Source organism: Mauremys mutica, chromosome 24, assembly GCF_020497125.1.
Source record: "Mauremys mutica isolate MM-2020 ecotype Southern chromosome 24, ASM2049712v1, whole genome shotgun sequence".
NCBI classification, from domain to species: Eukaryota; Metazoa; Chordata; order Testudines; family Geoemydidae; genus Mauremys; species Mauremys mutica.
Window position 1 is genome coordinate 7,567,030 of NC_059095.1, and position 20,474 is coordinate 7,587,503.

At 42.0% G+C, this 20,474-nt stretch overlaps 1 protein-coding gene across 2 annotated transcripts in view; it reads right to left on the reverse strand.

Moving 5' to 3' along the window:
- KDM4B (lysine demethylase 4B) overlaps positions 1-20,474 on the reverse strand; it is a 165,153-nt gene that overhangs the window by 61,708 nt on the left and 82,971 nt on the right. For both annotated transcript variants that reach the window (XM_044998466.1, XM_044998467.1), the window contains exon 8: positions 16,700-16,837. In XM_044998466.1, coding sequence (XP_044854401.1) covers positions 16,700-16,837 — 138 coding nt within the window. The remainder of the gene's footprint in view (positions 1-16,699; positions 16,838-20,474) is intronic.

The following is a 20,474-nucleotide window of genomic DNA, read 5'->3' on the forward strand; positions in this document are numbered from 1 at the left end:
TAAACTAAAAAAACAATTCTCCAAAACTACTGTGCGCCTTCCCTCAGAGCCTTCACTACATAGGCTGAAAACCAGACGAATGTTTCTAACCATCCGGGGAATGAGACTCTGGAACAGCCTTCCAGTAGGAGTAGTGGGGGCAAGCAACCCAGCTAGTTTTAAGATGGAGCTTGATAAGTTAATGAACAGTACTTTATGACTGGGTTACCAGCGACAGCAAAGAATGGGACTCAATAACTCCAGCGGTCCCTTTCAGTCCTATGTTCCTGTCTCTGTAGATCTACGTCAGGTGGTTACTCTCCAACTTTGAAGCTCTCAAGGCATTAGTCTAGGATCTATCCTAAACACATGCAGGCAGTTCCTCTATACAGCAAACAATTACAGTACAAAACAAATTCAAAAATCAGTGAGATCCAGAGCTTGAGCCCAACAGGACTGTCAGAATCCTCTCAGAAGCATTACAAACGGAGATTCAATAAAATATCAACTCCATTCTTTCTTGACAGCCTCATTCCAGTTTGTGGGCTAAATAAAATGATTGCCTATGTAGTAAGCATTTTATAAATGTGTATCGAACAACACCTGCTGAGTGTCTTGAGACATTAGTAGGAAAAAGTTCAATTCTCTCCACTGTTGTACAAGATTTACAGCTTCGTGAAAGAAGGCTACTCACTTGTACTTCTTGTTCTGAAAGTATGCAATTACAATAGTCCACTGACAGTTGCGATGCTGTGGAAACACAGAATATTCAAACACTATTGCATCAACTTTAGAAATGTTTATGTAACTTTATGAGCTGGCTAGTGATTGTATACCTGGCTCAATGGGTGAGCTAAAAGATGTTTGCTATAGGAACCAAAAAACAATGTTGAAACAAAGCAGGTAACAGGTCTGCAGTGGACCTGAAGTACTTTAAATCCTACCAGACTCTCCCTGTGGAAGAGGGGTGACCATCTGGTAAGCCAGATCTGTATTTAAGCTGTTTGCCATTAGAGATTTGTTTTCTCTAATGTTTTTGTTCTGAATAAATAGTACTTTGCTCTATGAAAACTGGTTGGTCACTGATTAACCCTTTCATAGCCCCTGAGAGAACAGGCCTGCAGGAGCTGCACTAAAGCTAAGTCTGCTGAGAAAATCCCAGTGAATTGCAGGAGTCTACAGCCTAAGGCCCAGGTCTAGAGGGAGAAAAGTCATGGGACTCTTCCCCAAGAAAGATGACAGCTAGAGGCTGAGACTTCAGTGGGATGGCCTTGAGAAGGCCACAAGGAGGTCAGAGGTGCAGTTAACGCAGGAACTACGACAGTCACCATTCCTGGATTATGCTTTGAGTGAGCAGATAGCAGCACCCACACAACTTCAAAATTCCCAAGCTGCTAAGCCATAGCAATCCTAGACTACCCCGCTGAGGAGGTAAAGCAGTCTCTATGCATACTCTGCTTTACATGTGTTTTTTACCTTTTGGGCTCAAAAAAAGGAACCAAGAATCTGTCATCATACTCCAGATGCAACCAAGTTATGGAGAAAAGACCTTCACCACTGTCATAGTTTTGCAGAAACGTAACTCTGCTCAGTGAAATGTAAAACATCCATGTCCAAAGTGCCACATTTAAGATTTAGGAACTGTACAAGAAGGTGTATTATCAACTGGCAAAGCTGGTCTGTAATCACTTTCTCCTTTTGTCCCAGGTGACCAGGAAATCACAGTCCAGTGCCACACCCTGTAGGAAATAGCACACTGGCTTATGTGCAGCACAGGGCCCTGACACTTTGAAATGAAGCCATCTTTTTGGTGACCAGGTCCAAAGGAAAGAACACAAAGGATCACAGATATTTCCACAATATTAATATAAAGTTTGGATTCCTGGAGACACTGAAGGGCCCTGCCTACGGAACACCTCTTTGTGGGTTTACCACCACAAGATGATACTTCCATCATTACTATAATTTAGGGAAAGAATTTGGAAGTACTTTCCTAATTGCAAATCAGGCTTTTTCATAGGCTAGCACAAATCAGTATATCCCAGAGGAACACAACCACATTGTTATGGGGTTTGACCACAGGGACCTCATGGAACAGATTGCCACAGGGACCTCATGGAACAGATTGCCACATGTGCAGTTGTGTATCATTGGTATCACAAATACAACTGCAGCCAATCGGGACAACCCTTCATAGAGGTGGTCCAACTTTTCCAGTGATGTAGGCCTCATGAGTAGCACCTCCATGCGTCACATACTGAAACAAAATGGCATCCTCCATGTGGCATGACTTCACATGTACAGTGCATGCAAAGTCATGCTGCGCAGAGGACACCATTTTGTACAGCAGGTCTGCTGCATGGGCAGATGCGTTCAGGGGCCAGAAGGAATTGTCCTCTGAGCCACCAGTTGGACCAGCCTCAAATCTGCCAGTGGGTCACGTGGAACCAAAGTATGTGACAAATAACCAGCATGTGGAAAACCTGTGTTTTGCTGGGTATCATGCCAAAAACTATTATAATCAGTCAATTATAACTATAAAACTTTCATTATGTGAATTAAATAAACCAGAAAGAACATTGGAAAAAACTAATTCCATCATGAGCAACCATGAGAACCTTCCAACTCTGGCTGTCAACAGGGCTTGAACCTTGGACCTTCACGATACCCAGGGCAGGCCTCTAACTCCTTAAGTTAAAAGAGCACTTTTTCTTCTATAATCACCAAATTGTCCAGATGGGGGAAAACTAACTCCTGTTCTGAGCAGGTATGCAGCTGCTGCATATGGTGAAACCAGCTCAGGAATACCTTGCCTCACTGCTCCCCCTCCACACACGGGCATACACATACTTTTCTAGAAACAGTCTTGGAAGCAAACTCTACCAGACCTGACATGCTTTTCAGTTTAGGATGAATACTGGCACCTCTTCCAATAAAAAAAAAAACCCTCTCTTATGGTGTACAGAGAATGCTCATTTACCATACAATGAATTGGCCACGGTATCTTCTGGCATTACTAGCATCTAGTATGTACTTTGGATTAACCTCTTTTCAGAAGTTAAGAAGCTAAAATTCACTTGGTGTATCTTCAACTGCAAGAATCTGGCACAGAGAGCAAGTTTGTGCATAAATAAGGCAGGCAGGAGACTATGTATATATCTGAAAAAGGCAAAAGACAGCACAGGCAACCAAAGCTCTTTTGAAAACCATGCAATAAATGAAGCACTCCTCACCCTTTCAATCAGAATCTACATCCACCTGCAGATACTTTCAAAGCAGCATGAGGAACTGGTGAGTTACTGAAAACACACAAGATCTGAATCCTTATTCATAATTCTCCTCTCTGAGTCACTCAGTGAAAACCTTGCACCTGTCACCACGGAACCAAGCTGGAAGAAAATTAGGAGCACTTCTGTCAGGAAAGACGAATGATTAAACAAACTGGAGCCAAAAATCAGGACAGGCAGTTTGGAAGGAGTCTGCGCCAACTGTCACAAAAGGCAGCCTTCACTTTAAAGTGTTCTTCGTACACGTGGCTAAGGATTGGGGCGGGGGGGGGTAATGAATACTAGTGTTTAGAAGGTATTTAAAAAGGCCTGGGGAGGGGGGCAGTCAGAGGGAAGGGCATTGAGAGGGAAAAAAGCCATTCCTCTCCCAGCACTGCCAAGCGAATTTGCTCCTGGAATAGATGGTATTTAATATATTAACCATGCATCAATACTATCCAACAGGTAGCACTCCTCTCAGAGTTCTCCTGCTATGAGGCCATCTACAATACAGAGAGAGACAAAACAGCAGACTAGCTGAAGATGAATCATCTCCAACTAGACCACTGGAAAAGCAGCAGCAGCAAAAAAAAAAAAAAGTTTTATTTCTAAGAGCCTTGAGGAGGGGAGCAGAGTGGGCAGGAAAATTGGGGTTCTGCTCAGCAAGCAAATGATTTAACCAGGGTAGACAGAAGTGCCACAAGTAGAAAGAACAAGCATCTCAGATGTAGTGACATCAGTTTAACGTGAACATTCATCATTTCCAAGGAGCCATGAGCACAAGGTTGTTCAATATGGACTCACTGTCACCCTGAAGGCAAGGAAAAAAACTCCCAGCCTGTGCTTATCCACCCATCCCTCTTACTTGCCTGACCACCACACCACTCTTTTCCCACACACACCCCTCAAGCACATCCACTGCATGCACACTCCTAGGGAACATGAACAGGACAGAGATATGAGATGACTCATTTCCCCCGAAGCATGTTTACTGTGAAAGAATAAAGATGCATTTAAATTACACTTGTAATCGTTTTCTAGGATACCCACAGAGTTTGAGTTAGATTCCTGTCACCAGCAGGAAAAAGGCACAGGAATAGAGATGTTTGGAAGTATGAATTTATTTTACAGCAGCAGCCAAGTACTCCCATTCTTTGAATGGTTAAAGCTGCTCTCACTTGCTAGAAGAAGGGGGAACAGGGAACCACAAAGACAGTGCTAGTTTTAAATCAACCCACTCAACATTCATTCAGAGTTCCATGACAGATGCACTGGCCCAGATTCCAGCACAAAGAGCATCTGTAGCCAGCCCCGCCAATCAGGAGTATGAAAATGCTTTTCAATCTCAAAGCACATCTGATCTCAGTAACTTAGGTAAGTTACCATCTAGAAGGTAACTCGTTTCCCAAACCAGCTGCTCTGTTTTAACTGGCATACTCACCAAGAATACTAGCTCTGCATTTGGGCTTTCGACAGGATCAAACAATGGGGACTTGAGTTCTGGGAATGTAGGAGGCCTATGAAAAGACAACTTACCTTCTCCCCTCCAGCCAAGTGGAAGTTAAGAGACAAGCAGTATTAATAATCAGAATGTACCCAACATTCAGGGTATGACTACACTGCACACAGTTAGCCCAGGCACTCAGTTAGCCTCTCTCAAGTATGAGCATTCTCATAGCAGAACCACAGTCATGTTGTTATTTCTGTAGTTGCCCATGCGTGTCTGTGGGCATATCCCATTGTTCTCTGGGATGAGGCACTGTAGGATTCTTTCCCAGTCAACCTTGTCAACTGCAGAAAAATTTGTAGGAAGAGCACTGGAGAACTATCAGCACCTGAGCGATCTTGCCTGCACCCTCACTGAAACGTGAGTGGGTTCCAGCCCAAGCTAAAGCATGGCTCGGGCTTCAACCCACTCTGACGTACCAGGGTACAATCCAGACTAATGAGTAGCTATGTCACTCCTGCCCTGTAACCTAGGGTGCCCTTTACAATGCCTTGTTTCTGAAGCCTCCAACCTGGACTGCTCACGAACAGCCTCCAGCATGTAAGTCACTCCTTGCTATGTCAGTGTTTGTGCTGCAGCCAGCCAACCACATCTTGGATCACACCAGCCTTAACAATTACCACAAGGTGACCCCAACATTCCCAGTCCCAGATTTTCCCCTAGAAATCTATATCCTACACTGCCCAGCCCTCTCCTGGACAGTACAAATATATTAAGTCTATTATTCCTTTAAGGGAATAATATGCACACAGCTTGCTACCCAGACACTTCAATTTGAACACACTGGATTAGATAAAACAATAAAACAAGTTTATTAACTACAAAGAGAGAGATTTCGAGTGAGTACAAGTAATGATGAGGCATAAAACTCAGAAATGATTACAAGAAAAATAAAGATAAAACACTTATAGTTTGTTAGGCACCAGTATTAGATTAAAAATAGAGTTCTCTCACCACATGCTTTCAGCAATCTTACTGACCAAACTCTTTAGGTCAGGACCCAAGTCTTCTGCTGACTTTAATGAGAGTTTTGACTGAGCAAGGATGTACATTTTTATTCCTGATTAACTATCATAGTTTCAGGGTAACTGCACCTATATTCCCCCTCTGGGGCCCCTTGAGGGTCACCCATCTAAGGTTTCCAGCTCCCAGCGGTAACCTCTCTTGGGCAGAGAGCCTCATCTCTCCCCCTCCTTACTGGGGTTTTAAGGCTGCACAGAAGTTCTATAGTAACAATGGCAATCTCCATTTCTCATGAGTATTTTGCCACTGAAACGCCATGAACTTCACATCTACATTGCTACATACTTCTCTAGCCAGAGAGGCAGACTTTACAGGAGGAAAAGTTCTGATTCATCCCAGACTTGCTTAAGACATATGCAATCCTTCCATGAATGGCTGGGAAACATGAATGATCGAGAACACTAGGGTTTTTCCTCCTAACGCTCACCAACTGGAACACAATATTTGTAAATAATGCTCCAAGAAAGACCTACTCCACTGAAGCCATCAGCAAGGAACCACCTATCCTGTTAAAGTGTCCACTTTATGAGCTACTTGAACTGAGAGGACCAATGTTTTGTTTGGTGACAGGCATCTTAGGAACTGTTCTTTTTGCTTTATGCCCACACTCATTGGCTGACCCTCCAGTATCATCTTCTGAAGCTATTCCAATGGAATGACACCAGCTGACAACTGTAAGGTAGATCTGCAAAAGGATTTTTGATAGCCTTGTAATGTGAACCTCCTTAAGCCTCCACTCTGCCACATGAATGACTGGAGCTGGTGGACTCCTGTGTGACAGAGAAGCTGAAAGAATAAGCTGCAGGGAGCCCATTCTTCACGTAGCTATTTACTGCAACCACAAAGCACCTTCAACACTATAAATCAGAGAGTTAGTGAGACAGAGAAAGACCAGGAGATCATGTCACCCAGATACCTCAGGAATCAACTGGTCAGCGGCAGCTTTCCATTCCAAAAGACCAGCCCATCTCTTCCGGACCCTTCAGTAATCACCCAGAGCAGGCAAATTCATTACCAAACAGAAGAACAAAGTCTTCTAAAGCACCAAAACCAATCTGGTTTACACTGTATGGTAATTAAGTTTGAAGTAAACCAGGCTAAGTATTAGAAAAGGCCTCTCCTTTTAAAAACTGTTCGAGTACTGAATTGAGAAATATCTCAGATGGGCTGCAATCTTCACTGATCCCCTCACTGATCCCCGAAGAACGAAAAAGGCATCATTCTGCTTAAAAAAGGTAAATATTCTTCCTCTGATAACAGAAAGCTTGCAAAGTAATCTCAACAGCTCTGTAACAGGGTGGCTTGACCTTAAGGGCCAGAAGGCTGCAGCAAGTCTGCCTTGTTTACTAAGGAGCCACACCTGGGAGAGATGAGGTCTCTTCTCTGTAAAGATCAGCAGGAAGCTGCAATGAAGGGGGGGAAATGTTCAGGGATCAGAGATTGCTAGGCATGAGCATGCTCCAGCAAACTCCTGGGAGTTAGGACTGAGACACCGGCCAGATAGGGCCTGCCAAAGCTGGAAAGGCCCCAGGCAGGAAGGCCTGGGAGGAGGAAGAGAAACTTTTGTTTTGTGTGGACTTTCAGAATGACTTTGTTCTGCGATTTTGAGTTTTGTTTGGCGTTTATTTCATATTAATAAACCCAATCCCCAAGGAGGGAACAAGCCTGGGTAAAGTTTTATTTGAACAGTCCAAGAGCGAAACTGAGGCAGGCTGCCTGCCCAGGCCACGCTTTCAAATTATTCCTGCCAGCTCCTCAGGAATTATATTAACAGGAAACTAAACCCACCTTCTTCGATAAAATCCATTGACACCAGTGGGTCAAATAAGCAATGCTTCAGTTGACGCATCCTTAACTTGTTACCCTGCTTATTTCACAGTGCCTTTGTTGTACACTGCACTTTATAGACAAGATCACTAATATCCAGGCACTTAAAATCTAAATTAGACATATATCAGTGACAAATGGTAAGCCATGGTGGAAAAGGTTCAGGCGCAGTAAACTATGGGAAAGAAATACTGCTCCGAAAAGAGCACCTTTTCCAAAGAAAGGCAGGCTATATATATTATTGTATGTAGTCTTGACTATATTTTTTTTTAAAAAGGAAACAGGGAAGCAGGAGAGCTGCAGTGGCGATCTGTGATGGAAAGCTAACTAGAAGGAGATGAAGGCTACTTGTACCAGCACATAAAAGTAGGACTCAGGCAGAGCATCTTGACCCCATTTTGTATTGAGACAGATAATTCTAAGACAGTCTTTGGAGTAAATGGGAGATGAAATGAAGCTATGAAAATGCCAGCCTGCAGTAACATAGATGTTATCAGCCACTAGTGTCTGCTATTAATATAATAAGGAACATAAGAAATTGCTCCCATCCACCTATATCCAGTCAGGTTTGCAAAAGAAATAGAAAAGCTGACCTGTGATACGTACATGAATTTCTTGAGTAATTGCAGGTTCAGAAGTGCCTTCTTGAATAAGGGAAGACTATAGGTATAGGCTGTTTAGGGGGTTCTGTAAAAATACGGGCTATAAAAAGGGTTATTAGTAGTGTACTTGATTAAATAGTATCTTCTTATAAGCTTTACTGATTGACAGAGGCCTTGTACAGATGACAACCAAAAACAAAGCCAACTAAAGCAGAAATGTAGAATGGGACTGCAGCCTTATTTAGCAAAACTTCACATTACTAAGAAGAGAAAACCATCAGTTGCTTTATTTCAGCCATAAGACTTCCTGGACAGTATTAAACAGAGAAACCAAACAAAATAGAATTAACTGGAGCCCACCACCAAAAGGGCCAGGGTTCATGAGAAGATGCTGGAGGGGGCAAAAACGTGTGAGGATATGAAGCATTTCCTCTTATAATCTCGGTGTCTAGCAGTCTGCTTGCAAACACTTACTACTAGCGTACAAAGAACAAACACTCACACTCAAATAAAATGGCAATACCATTTGCATTAAGTTATGGATCTAAACAAGGGAATTCAGAGCGCAGGCTGACACCTGAAATGTTGTGCCCTCCTCTCAAATAATACCCTTCAATATTATCCCCTTAGCAATCTTTCCACTCAGTAAATACCAACTGATTAATACAGCCCATCTCCAAAAACATTAGAATCTTGAAAAGTAACACTTCCTGCAGGAGTTAGATCTCTCCATGTGATATACCAAGGAATCTAGAAGTGGCTAGGAAGCAGGGGCGGCTCCAGGCCCCAGCACACCAAGCACATGCTTGGGGCGGCCTGCCGCGGGGGGCGCTCTGCCGGTAGCCGGTAGGGCGGCAGGCTGCTCTGGTGGACCTCCCAGAGGCGTGCCTGCGGAGGGTCCACTGGTCCCGTGGCTTTGGTGGACCTCCCGCAGGCGTGCCTGCGGGAGGTCCGCCAGAGCCGCCTGCCGCCCTCCCGGTGACTGGCAGAGCGCCCCCCGTGGCATGCCACCCTGCTTGGGGTGGCGAAATGTCTAGAGCCGCCCCTGCTGGGAAGGCCTGGTGATAGTGCTCCATGCTGATATACATGAGTCTAAAGATTGATATCAGATTTCTACCCCACCCCATAGGCCAGTAGAGCCACTGGTTCCACAAAGACAGCCAGAAACAACATGCAATGCTCAACTTCAGCTCCTTGTTGAAATGGCATTGGCAGGCTCTGGTAGGTTCCATTCAAGCCTTCTTGACTGGAAGGATGATGGCTGCAACACAATCTCTTGAGGACAGGTTGAGGCATTTACAGAGATAATATGATGATTTGGAGATCTATGTACAACGTATGGATTCTGACGGATTTTATGAACTCTGTCTAATTCCAAACCCCAATGCGTAATAAACGAGCCATGAACTGATAAGGACCACATAACATAACACACCCCTTGTCCGAAAGAACAGAAGTAGTCATTAACAGTTTAATAACTGCTCTGGCAGGACAATGGGTATACTAAAGAGGGTGCTTAACCTCAGAGAATCTGGTTATTCTTGGTGGTCTATGGGGATGGGGTGTGGAACAGGAATTTTGCCCAGAAGAGGAGGCAACAAAGAAACCTGGTGTTAATACTAGTATTTAAAGACTAGACAAATTACACTTGGGACAGCAGAGAGGAACAAAGAGGCATGCTTTCACAGCAGAGGGGACCTTTTTGGACTACTAGACCACCCAAGAGCTGGAGGACACTGATTGCAGAGGTTAGACAGAGACTCTGTATTCAAGAAGAGAAGTCACATGCAGGAATGGGATCCTGGACTCCTTAGACTCTGACCAAATCCCAAAGAACACTGCAGACTGGTGAGGAAACCGAGGCAGAGATTTGCATGCAGGTGATCTTTAGTTTGTCTCGATCCGTTTCTCACTTGTACTAAGTAAAGAGTAATTCTGTTAGAAACCTTTGCAAAAGACTGTGGTAGCTGAAGCAAACAGGCATGTCCCTGACGAGGTAAACCCTAAGCTAGAGTGCCCGCAAGATTGGAAAGGATGTTATTAAGCGTCTGGGGAGTCTGGGGGTGCTGGCACTAGTTTAATGACTAGGCAGTTGGACCTCAAGTATCATCTCCAAGAAGGGGGTGCTGGAAAGAGAATGAGGGTACATCTACTTTGGAGCTGGAGATGTAATTTCCAGCTTGGTTAGACGTACACACACTAGCTTTGATTGAGCTACCACAGTAAAATAGCCTAGCCACAGCAGCACAATGGGTTAGCCTCCCAAGTACATACCTGGGTCCTCAGACAAGCCTGTACTCTGCACAACTACACTGCTATTTTTAGCACATTAGCTCAGTCAACACTAGCACATGTTCACCTACCTCCAGCAGCAATATAAACATACCTTGAGAGTGTGCCAAGAATCCCAGAGCCAGAGGCAGTGACTGAACTCAGTTCAGACTCAGGAAAGCTTAAAAGCACAAAGTAATCACTCCCTAAACTGGGTTAACAGCTTGGAAACATCCTCTCATTAAGCTCTGCTGCAGGAGGCAATTGAGGTATGCATTATAGGGACAATTTCCCTACTTTGAGAGAAGTAGAATGTTTAAAATAGCATGTTAAGAGGTTTCAGATACTTCTTAAACACCTCTTGAGACAGAAAGGTGTTTGCCAGGTATTGGTTTATGATAAGTGAAAGAGGCAGAAAACAATTACTTGACAGATTACTTCCTTCAGGTCAGGTCAACTGAACACCTATTCTGAACAAAGAAGGGGTGGGGGGGAGAGAAATAGGCCAGGCCGGAGGCAGAAACCACAGAATTCAGCTGACCATCCAAGGTATCCTGTCTGCCAAGAACCAGGACTTGACTCGGACACAGTAAGCAGATACAAGAGAGACACACAAAGTTGACTTGATAATCATACCATGCACTGACCCTTAGCTTAGTTAGGGCAAGGATTTCTTGGATAAAGATGCTAATATGGTAATGGGCTGTCTATCAGTAACTAGCTGACCGATAACAGTTCACATCTCTAACATTAAATATTCCTGTTCAGCTACAATTATACACCCCTCTAGTCATTTTGACTATTTCCCATGTTCACCTCGGAAACATTTAATTTCCACTGGGTTCTTTAAAAAGTTCATGTTATAGCAGCAAACTAGCCAGTTAAATGCCCACCAGACCAACTTCTAATTGAATCTTAACCTCCCCTCCCTCCCTCGCTCCCCCCCCCCCGGTGTTTACTAGCCCTAGCTACAAGTTTACATAGATGTAAGGTACACATATCAATAATTAGTTGCCTATGCAACTTTACAGCCACTGCTGAAGTGTTGATTTTCTGCAAATGTTGATGCTTGTCCTACAATTACAGCAGAACTAGTTTCTAGTAAACTGATCATTAAACTCCGCTCTGGTTATAATGCATTTTTGCAGTCTAGACAGGTTCTCTTGTAGTTAGCAGTACTTTCTATCTACCTGGCAGGCATAGAGTGCTACTCTATGTAGGTTTTTCTAAGGCCACCCATCACTGCAGTATATGAGCACCTTCTTATTGTATGTCATTAATCTCTTTCCTTCCATCCACAGCTGTAAGCAGAGCAAAATCTATGCTCTGAGTCCCCAATGTCAGAGCATATGGAAAAAAGAAGACTGTCCATCTGGCTAGTTGCGAAAGGCCTGTTATTGACTTCCTCTGTTGTGGTAAGCACAGGAGTCAGCCCTGCTTGTTGCAACCTGGAGAGAGGAGAGATGGAACACCAAATAGATTGACTTTTTTGTACTGAAATAATATTCTGTACTTCCACAGTGTCGTTTCTAAGCACTTTAAGAACTATGATAGTGACTTAGGGAAAAATCACTCTGGTATAAGTGAATATAATACAGCTATGTCTGACAGCAAAAAAACAAAATAAATGAACAAAATCAGAATAGCTGCTTTAGTCAACTCATTTAAAAAACCTGTGGTATTTAACCAGAAAAGCACAGTCCACGATTTTTCTTTCATCATGAAAAGCACAGGCAATCTGAGTTTACACACAACACAACCATCTGATATTTCATTAAATCCTTGTTTAACTTAAAAAGGAGAGGTCAATGAACTTATTGCCTATATACCATAACAGAGCTCACACCTCATCCGGAATCCCCTACCCTGGCAACAAATGGTTAACACACACACATGCAACTCATGATTTTGGAAATATTAAATGGAAATCCTATAAACAGAGAAGTGTCACCTGGTGCAATGGAAATAAATTGGGCATCTCCTTCCACTCTCCAACTTTCTTTCCCCAGATCTGCTCAGAGTTCTCTATGCTGTTTGTTCAGTAATTTCACGCTATGCCGCTTAACAATGTGAGCATGGAGGCTCAATCTAAAACTGCACTTCCCAAATGTCACTTGTTTGTGAACACATGGCTGAGCTCAAAATTGCTTTTAATATTAGAGCAGTGCCCGGTGGCGCTGCTGTAGTTAAGGGTTTGTCAAAATTTCAATGATTAAACCCCCATTTTCTGGGGTTTACAATTCCAGGAACATTTGCTATAGACTGAAACTTAGTATGCCAGGTTGCAGCAGACCTGAGCACTATTTTTAAAATTTCAAATAAAAAAAAAAGCGCTACGTAAATTTGAAGTCTGATGCATACAAAACTTATTTAAGACCTCTTGTGGGTTTTAGGCTTTTCTTACTGCTCTTTTAACTCCAAAACACAATCTCAGAGTTATGGCTTCCATTCCACCCTTCCTTACTCTGCAGAGCACAGATATAAATAGAATATGGCTTAGTCTACAATCTCAATAAATAATCTGACATTTACCAGGGTGAAAACACCCTAGGGTAGGGTTCAGCTATTTGAGTGGGGAAAGAGGAGGTAACGACACAAGATCTCCATAATCCCATAGTAGCTGGATGTTTCTGCTGTAAAGATCTGCACTTGATTAAATGTCAGCATTGACCAAATTGTTATCGTTAAGCTTTGGAGTTTATAACCCAGGAAGATTTATCTAAGAAGCTTTTTCTTTAAGTTTCATAGCATTACACTAGCACTGGTACAAACTATGGTAAAAACACTGGCATTGGCAGGCAGCAGGCTTTTATTACCACTGTACGTCTCCTAATGCTGTTCAAAGATGGCCTAGATAACAATAATAAAAATGCAGTGGATGTTCTCTACTAGCGCTCCCACCATTCCCAACCACAGCTGCAGTGGTGCTAGTCTGATAGTCGGAATTTTAAGAAAGCTCAGCATATGTAATATTTGAAATGAGATCACTCATTTCAGCTTGTTGATTCAGACAGAGCACTGTATTGGATCCTATGAAAAAGTTTTCTTTGTAGCCATGAGGGGCGTACGTTTTAAATTTTTTTTTTTTTTTTAAACTGATGCACCCTCCTTCTGAGGGGGTATTCACCCACGAAAGCTCATGCTCCAAAACATCTGTTAGTCTATAAGGTGCCACAGGATCCTTTGCTGCTTTTACTCCTCCAGAGAAGAGTTTATGACATACTGGCCAATCCCTACTCCATCTGTGCCCGGACACAAAAGGAGCTGTTTAAAGCTGGGACAGCCAATACTATTATGAATTTCACAGCTTTTGTAGCTTTAAGACAGCCCATTATCTTACTTTGCACTGGAAGAGGTTTGCTGGGTATTATTTCAGTATAGGTTTGGTTTAATTGAATCTAAAAGATTAAAGAATGAAATTAAAGTATATTAAGTGGCTAGCTACAGTCCAGTCAATACTGCCAGAACCTCCTTCTAACATTCCTCCCAGAGCAATAGCCAACTGGCAACTGTACTAATTGTTTCATGACCTGGCCCATCTGGTAGCAAAACAGCAAGCTCTGCAACTCCTTGGCGTGTATTTTTGTGAATTTAGAATCATCACTCCTTGGAAAATTAATGGTAGTGTCTCAAAAAACTGAGTTTAGGATTCATGCTTCAGGTCATAAAACTAGTTGGAGGTTAGAAATAAATTTCGTCCCATGGTATATGATTGCTCAGTTAAGCAGAGTCTGAAGGTTTAAATCTCTTCCTGAAGAAGCTAGTATTGACCACGGCTAGAGACATGAGACCAAACTAGATGTAAAATTGATCTGTTCTGATGTGGCACTCATTCAATGATAATTACCCCTTTCCCCTTGGCTAATAACTATATTTTCTACTGTTTATTACATTGGTGTCTAATCCCAGCCTAATCTGAATGAGTGTGCCTACATCTATAGCTCTCATTCACCACCTTCCCACTATAAGACTAAAAGCAGAGTCAAACTGATAGAGGCAAACAAGCACTGATCACAATGTGACAAGACAGGACAGCACTGGCTGATGAATTCTCTTCATGCCCTGAGCTATATCAGCGCTCAGTGGAATTCCCATCAAGTGGCCTCACATCTCCTCCAAACTGTCAATAAAAAAAAACCCTGCTAAGATGTATGTTTGTGGAGTTAAGGGGAATTTATTTTAGAACAAGCATAGAGTTCAGATGTCAAATTTGTCAGCTAATAATAGATCCCCTGAGACCATGGGCTGAAAATTACTGGAAAAAATAAACGAGGCAGGCGTTTCACCTTTCAGTAGCCTAGAGGGATGGGCATACATTCTGTAAGATGAGATGCTCAGACACTGAAGATTATGGCATTTGATAGTCACAGCCAGTCCGCCTGTGCCTGCTTAGGCAAATTCACAGAACACCGAACAGGGAGGGGAAGGAGATGTAGCAGAGAAAAGTGCTTCTTCAGGATGAAGTTAGTCACAAGCAGCTTTGCTTTCTATTTGGGTAGATGGTATAAATCCAATAAAGAATGACAACTTGAAAGAAAAAAGTAGAGAAGATAAACAGTAACATTTCTTAAAGATATCATGGTTTCTGTGATTCCACAAGTTCCTTGACAGCCTGGTACTGGAGTTATGGAGAGAGATCATATTCAGCCTCTAGAGAGAAAGCAGTGCCTCCCATCACTCATGGTGATAAATGAGCGGCATTGATTAGTTCTGAATAGAATCCTGTCTAGGATGTCCTGACTTGGTTGGGAGGATGACTTGGTTGGCAAGGAACTATGCCTTGAAGATGGGTATGTTCAAGTGAGAGAGCAATCAAAAACACTCATGTCCCAGGGGAGATTAAGAGAGGGTAAAAAACTTCTGTGACTAACCATGCACCTCCTCTTACTCACAAAACACAAGTCATTTCTGAAGGAAAAGGGGACACTTACCTTTTCTGGATCAAATTGAACCTTCACTATAAATAAGCTATACACATTTCAGGGACCCAATCCATGGAACAAAACATTATTTTGATCATTATGAACATTAGTGTTCAAGATATCTCCTCCTGAGTCTGAACTATGCTCTTCCTGAAGGATATGCTTGTAGTAAGCTACCCTAGGGCAGCGATTGTGTTTTCCTCTCTGTTTGGAAAGGAATATGGCACATTTTGGGCAATATCCCCAAACTAAACCACCATCATCACCTGTGTAATCATTCATCCTTCTTTATAGCCTGTGGGAAGGGGATCCTTAAAAGGACCAGAAATAACACACCCCTATTCATACTTTGTACATGGCACCACTGCATCTGAGCACATCACATGGTCTAAATACATTAAAAACACTACCCATTTAGGGCAAGACATTCAAACACTTCTGCCATCCACTAGCTCTATTCATTAGCTTGGAAGGTAGTTCCTTTCTGCCATTACTAAGCACTCAGATAAATGAATATCAAAACAAATGCTCCATATACTGTACTCTGAAGGCCACCAGCTCTAATTCTGGTGAGCTGTCAAAGGGAACAAGTTACACAGGAAAAGACCTTCCATTGAAGATACCCTGCAGCTTTCCCTACAGAGTTTTGTCCCAGGAACCAACAGCTGCAGCACTTCAGTTGATTCTAAATGAGATAAAGTGTGAGTAAAGGGCGTTTTCAAGTATTCAGGAGCGAATTACAGAAATTGGAGATGTTTTCAGAAGGTCACTTGTCCATTTTTGTTCAGGGTTAAATGGCGACATAAAACTTTCCCTTTTTATTTATTATGCATTTGGGTACATAGCATTAAAATACAGCAGTCACAGGCTATTCTGGGATAATTTGTTCCCTGTGAAACTTAGTTGGGGTGCAGCAGAAAGCTACCAAACCTATTAAAATGTCTCTTATCAACCTCCCATAAAGACACATGTACCAAAGCACCATTCTCCACAGAATGTAACGCACATCTCACATTCAAAAACTAGGACTTTGGGATTAATTAAAATCCCCTCTCATCCTACCCCCCCTATTTTGAAAGTCTTTTCTTCCCCTTCCTAGTTACTGAACTATTCAACTACAGCGGAGAACAATCAAAGGCAACAACAAGAAAAGAACACTTAACCGGTATGTGAAGAGTATATGTTCTCAGCTGGATGATATTTTCATTCTTGTGTGTATCTTAATGGGCACTTCCACATTCATTTGTATTTAAATCAGCTAAAAGGTAGTAAGAACCCACTCATCCAAACAAAGACACTTACCTGCGTAGCCATTTTGCCATAGTCAATCCATCGCAGTGTGGCAAAGTTGGTGGACTCAGCGCAGTTGAAGCCGTGGTTGAATCCTGCGTGGTAGCCATAAGGAAATGTGATCATAAACTCGCCAGCCTCTTGGGTGATCTGATTAAAAATAAAGGAGAAAGAGATAAAACTGTGATCCCTTGGGGATATCTGGTGGCCCCGCGGTTTGAGAACTGGGTTTAAACTTAAGGAAATCTGTGAAAAGTCAACTTTGTCTCGATCCAGCGTCTATGAGTATTTGTTTGTGTGACAAACAAAAACTAAAACTTTTATTCTAAAGTAGAGAACAGAGAACTGAAAGGTCAGCGGGTGTTCCTGCTGAAGATACAAACAGGCATTGGTAGACTAACGGAAGAAGAAAGGAAGTTTGCACAGAGCCTAGCCACGCTAACTAGCTGCCTACACACAGTGTCATCATCCATACTTATAAATAGTTAATCCTGGTAGATGGAGGAGCAGACTCTTGGGTAAAAGGTAGAACTAACCCCATTGTATTGTTTTTACAGCGATTAAAATACTTCCAGAGAAAAGGATGTTAAAATGGATAGTAGCTGTCAGGGAGCTCTGAATCCTTGTCACTTTAAACCATTCAGTTTAAACACCACCACCTGACTCTCAGGGTAGAGTTTAAAATTATAAAATTGGTCCCAGGGTCTAGCATCCCCAATGCCCTAGAGATCTCTAGACAGTGAGTAGTTTGGCTGATCGTAGCACCAAGTCTACATAAGTGCATAATCTCTAGTTGTCTAGCCATGTTAGAAGGATTAGGCAAACCTGTATTTTCCTCCCAAATGTGCCCATAATGTTACTGCTTCTACTTGGAAATGAACCTACCTTTCATGTAGCTTAGCTTTAAACTAATTCACATCATTCACTCACCCCAACACATTAGCCTCATTCTTAGCGGTACATGCATAACAAGGCAAATAATAGAAAAAATGATACTCTATTATTTACTTATTAATGTGTATTTTGTTTTTAATTTCATCTATGTACACTATTGACTTAAGGAACTGAAGGAAGCTTAAAAGTCACAGAACAAAAAGCTTTAGAGATGATAGCTGCAGTCAGAAAACACTCAAAATTACGTGGTTCCCACAAAAACTAGTGATTTAAAATTACTGGGGAGTAGGGAAGTGTTGAAAATCTGGCTGATCAGATTTATATTATAAAGATACTTAGCCCTATATCAGTGCTTTTACATTAATACAACATCTCAGGAAGGCCGGTGGTAGCATCTCCACCTTAAAGATTGAGAAAGAGGCAAAATTTGATCTGACACTGTCTTTTTAAATACAAAAAGTGTTGGCTGATCCTTTACTATATGAGTAGTTATATGGCTATCAGTTATACTCAAGATACTTCCTATCAAGAGGAACTCATTAGTTCACAGCCTAAAAAGGATTCTAGGAACTTTCAGCCATACTAAAAATATGCCTGGATAGTAAAAGATTGCAAGTAAAAAAAAAATTCAACCTTTTGAGGCTTCATATGAGTTTCAACACAATCATGAAATATCAAAATCAAAGAGGGATGGGAGAGGGGGTGCTAAAGTCAGCCAGGTTCTACATACACTTATGTTTGAAAAGCTGGACAAAGAAAATATTCCCTCTGTTGCAGATTCCCAATTCATTCCTTTTTTAAGACTTAGCAAAGCCCTACTCAAAATGGTCTTTCTGGTTGTCTCAATGAACAATGCGAACATCCTTTCAAACTAAGAGCTACTGCACCTCAAAACTTAATCCATCACACATTAAACAAATGAAGCACCAGCCAGAAAGAAGGTGGAGGAAAGAAGTTTAAAAAGACAACGTTCAAATTGCTTGCCTTCTTCAGATCACTGGGAGATCGAAGTGTCCAATCTGGACTAAACTGCACTCGAGCAGCATACTGCAGAACACTGATACTTAAAGACTGTCATCTGAATAGGACCCTCACCACCAAACAAGAGTTATATGCTGCACATACAATGCTGCTTGCAATATGAATGTCTCTTCCTGTGTATTTTATGTAAGGATTTCTATTCTTCTCAGCTCACTCGATGTAAGACACAGACAATGCCTATGAGGGAACTAAATTAGAGAAGTATCAGAGAGGGACAGACCTGGATCAATGTCTGTGGAAGGATTCAAAAAGGTAATTTTAAAGAAAGTTTCCCACTTCTAATAATGTGGCAATGCTGAGTTTGCACAGAACTGAAATACAAACCCCTTCTTGTCTTTTCAATACTGTTAATTGCATCAGAATAAAGAAAGATTATTACAAGAAAAGCTGTTCCAAGAGGATTCTGTGGGTTTTCTGGATGAGAGAAACGTGAGTCCGGTCTCTACCCAGCTTCATGGAGCATCCTCCCAACCAGCCCCTTCATAAATCAAGGCAAAGCTGCAGATTGCTAAATTAAGAAGGCGGAAAGATTATGTTCCTGTCAGAAAATCTACATCCTGGTGTCTTCATTTCAAGCCCACAGTGTATGTCCTCCATGTCACCGCTGTCAACATTATCCCAACAATAAATTAGAAAGCACTCAAGATGATGGATAGGCCATGTAGAAAAGTAATAACTATTGAGGGAAAGCCAGCACAAACTGCCACTCACGGAGAAAGCCCTGAATTTACTGACTTCTGCAAGAGCTTGCAGAATAAATGGAGAAATCAATAGGGGATTACAGAAATACACATTTTTAATTATTAAAAAGCTCTGGTATTGATCTGCTTTTTTTCCAGAAGTAAATACCATTACAGAGATTTATAAATGTGTGTGTATTCACTTGTTTGAAGTCTGCCAGGAATTTAGATGAAGGGATCCTGCCTGTATTTTTAGAAGAAGAGAAAAAACATTTGTCTTTCCCTGTAAAATACTGTATTTGAAGCTGCTACTTCTGGTTAGGATTCATCCCGAGGGGGGCTGCTCAGACTAAAAAGGTCCTCCCCCCCAACCCCACCCTTCACTGTTAAGGGCCTTTCAGTGAGTGCCTCAGTGATAGGAGGAGAAGGGAAGCTGTTATGAAAGCACATCCCTACCCCTTTCTGCAGGTCAGACTTCTGAGATTTAGACTGTTAAACCCCCCCCCCCCTTTAAAAGGAGAGTTCAGTCTTCAAAACGGTGCTGTTCTTTATGCTGGTCTCTCTTGGCTTTTAATAGAATTCAATGACAGACTGACTCTGCTAACACTGGCACAAGACAGACTGCCCTCGTATTTCACTGTTTTTTATATATACTCAGTAGAAAGCCTTATCTGTCGGACACTTGCACATTTTCTTTTCTTCACAAATCAAATTATTTGGGGGAGGGGGACAGGGGATAACAGCTAGGAAGATGGAAAAGTGAATTTCACCAAGCAGTGAATTGAAAATCACTTTCCATATTATCCTTATGATCATGTTGTTCAATACACACTTCTTAGGATCAGTTGAGAGAGAGAGACCCTTCTTTTACAAACTGTCTTACAAGAACACCACTAGATATTTGGTTAGTTATTGATCAGAAACCATTCACTTAGGATGTTCTTTAGCCATCAGTGTGACTTTTGCACCAACCACTAAGTAAATGGAAAAGCAGGCATACTGCAACAGTTTTGTGACACAGAAGACACCATAACCTGGAAAATGCAACAAACTGAAATTTTGTTGGATGTTTTTTATATTTACTTTAAGTTTTGGACTTTGACAGAGGTAAAAACAATGCCCTAGCAGGCTGCCTGAATGAAATATCAGAAACTATTTCCCCATTTCCTGCT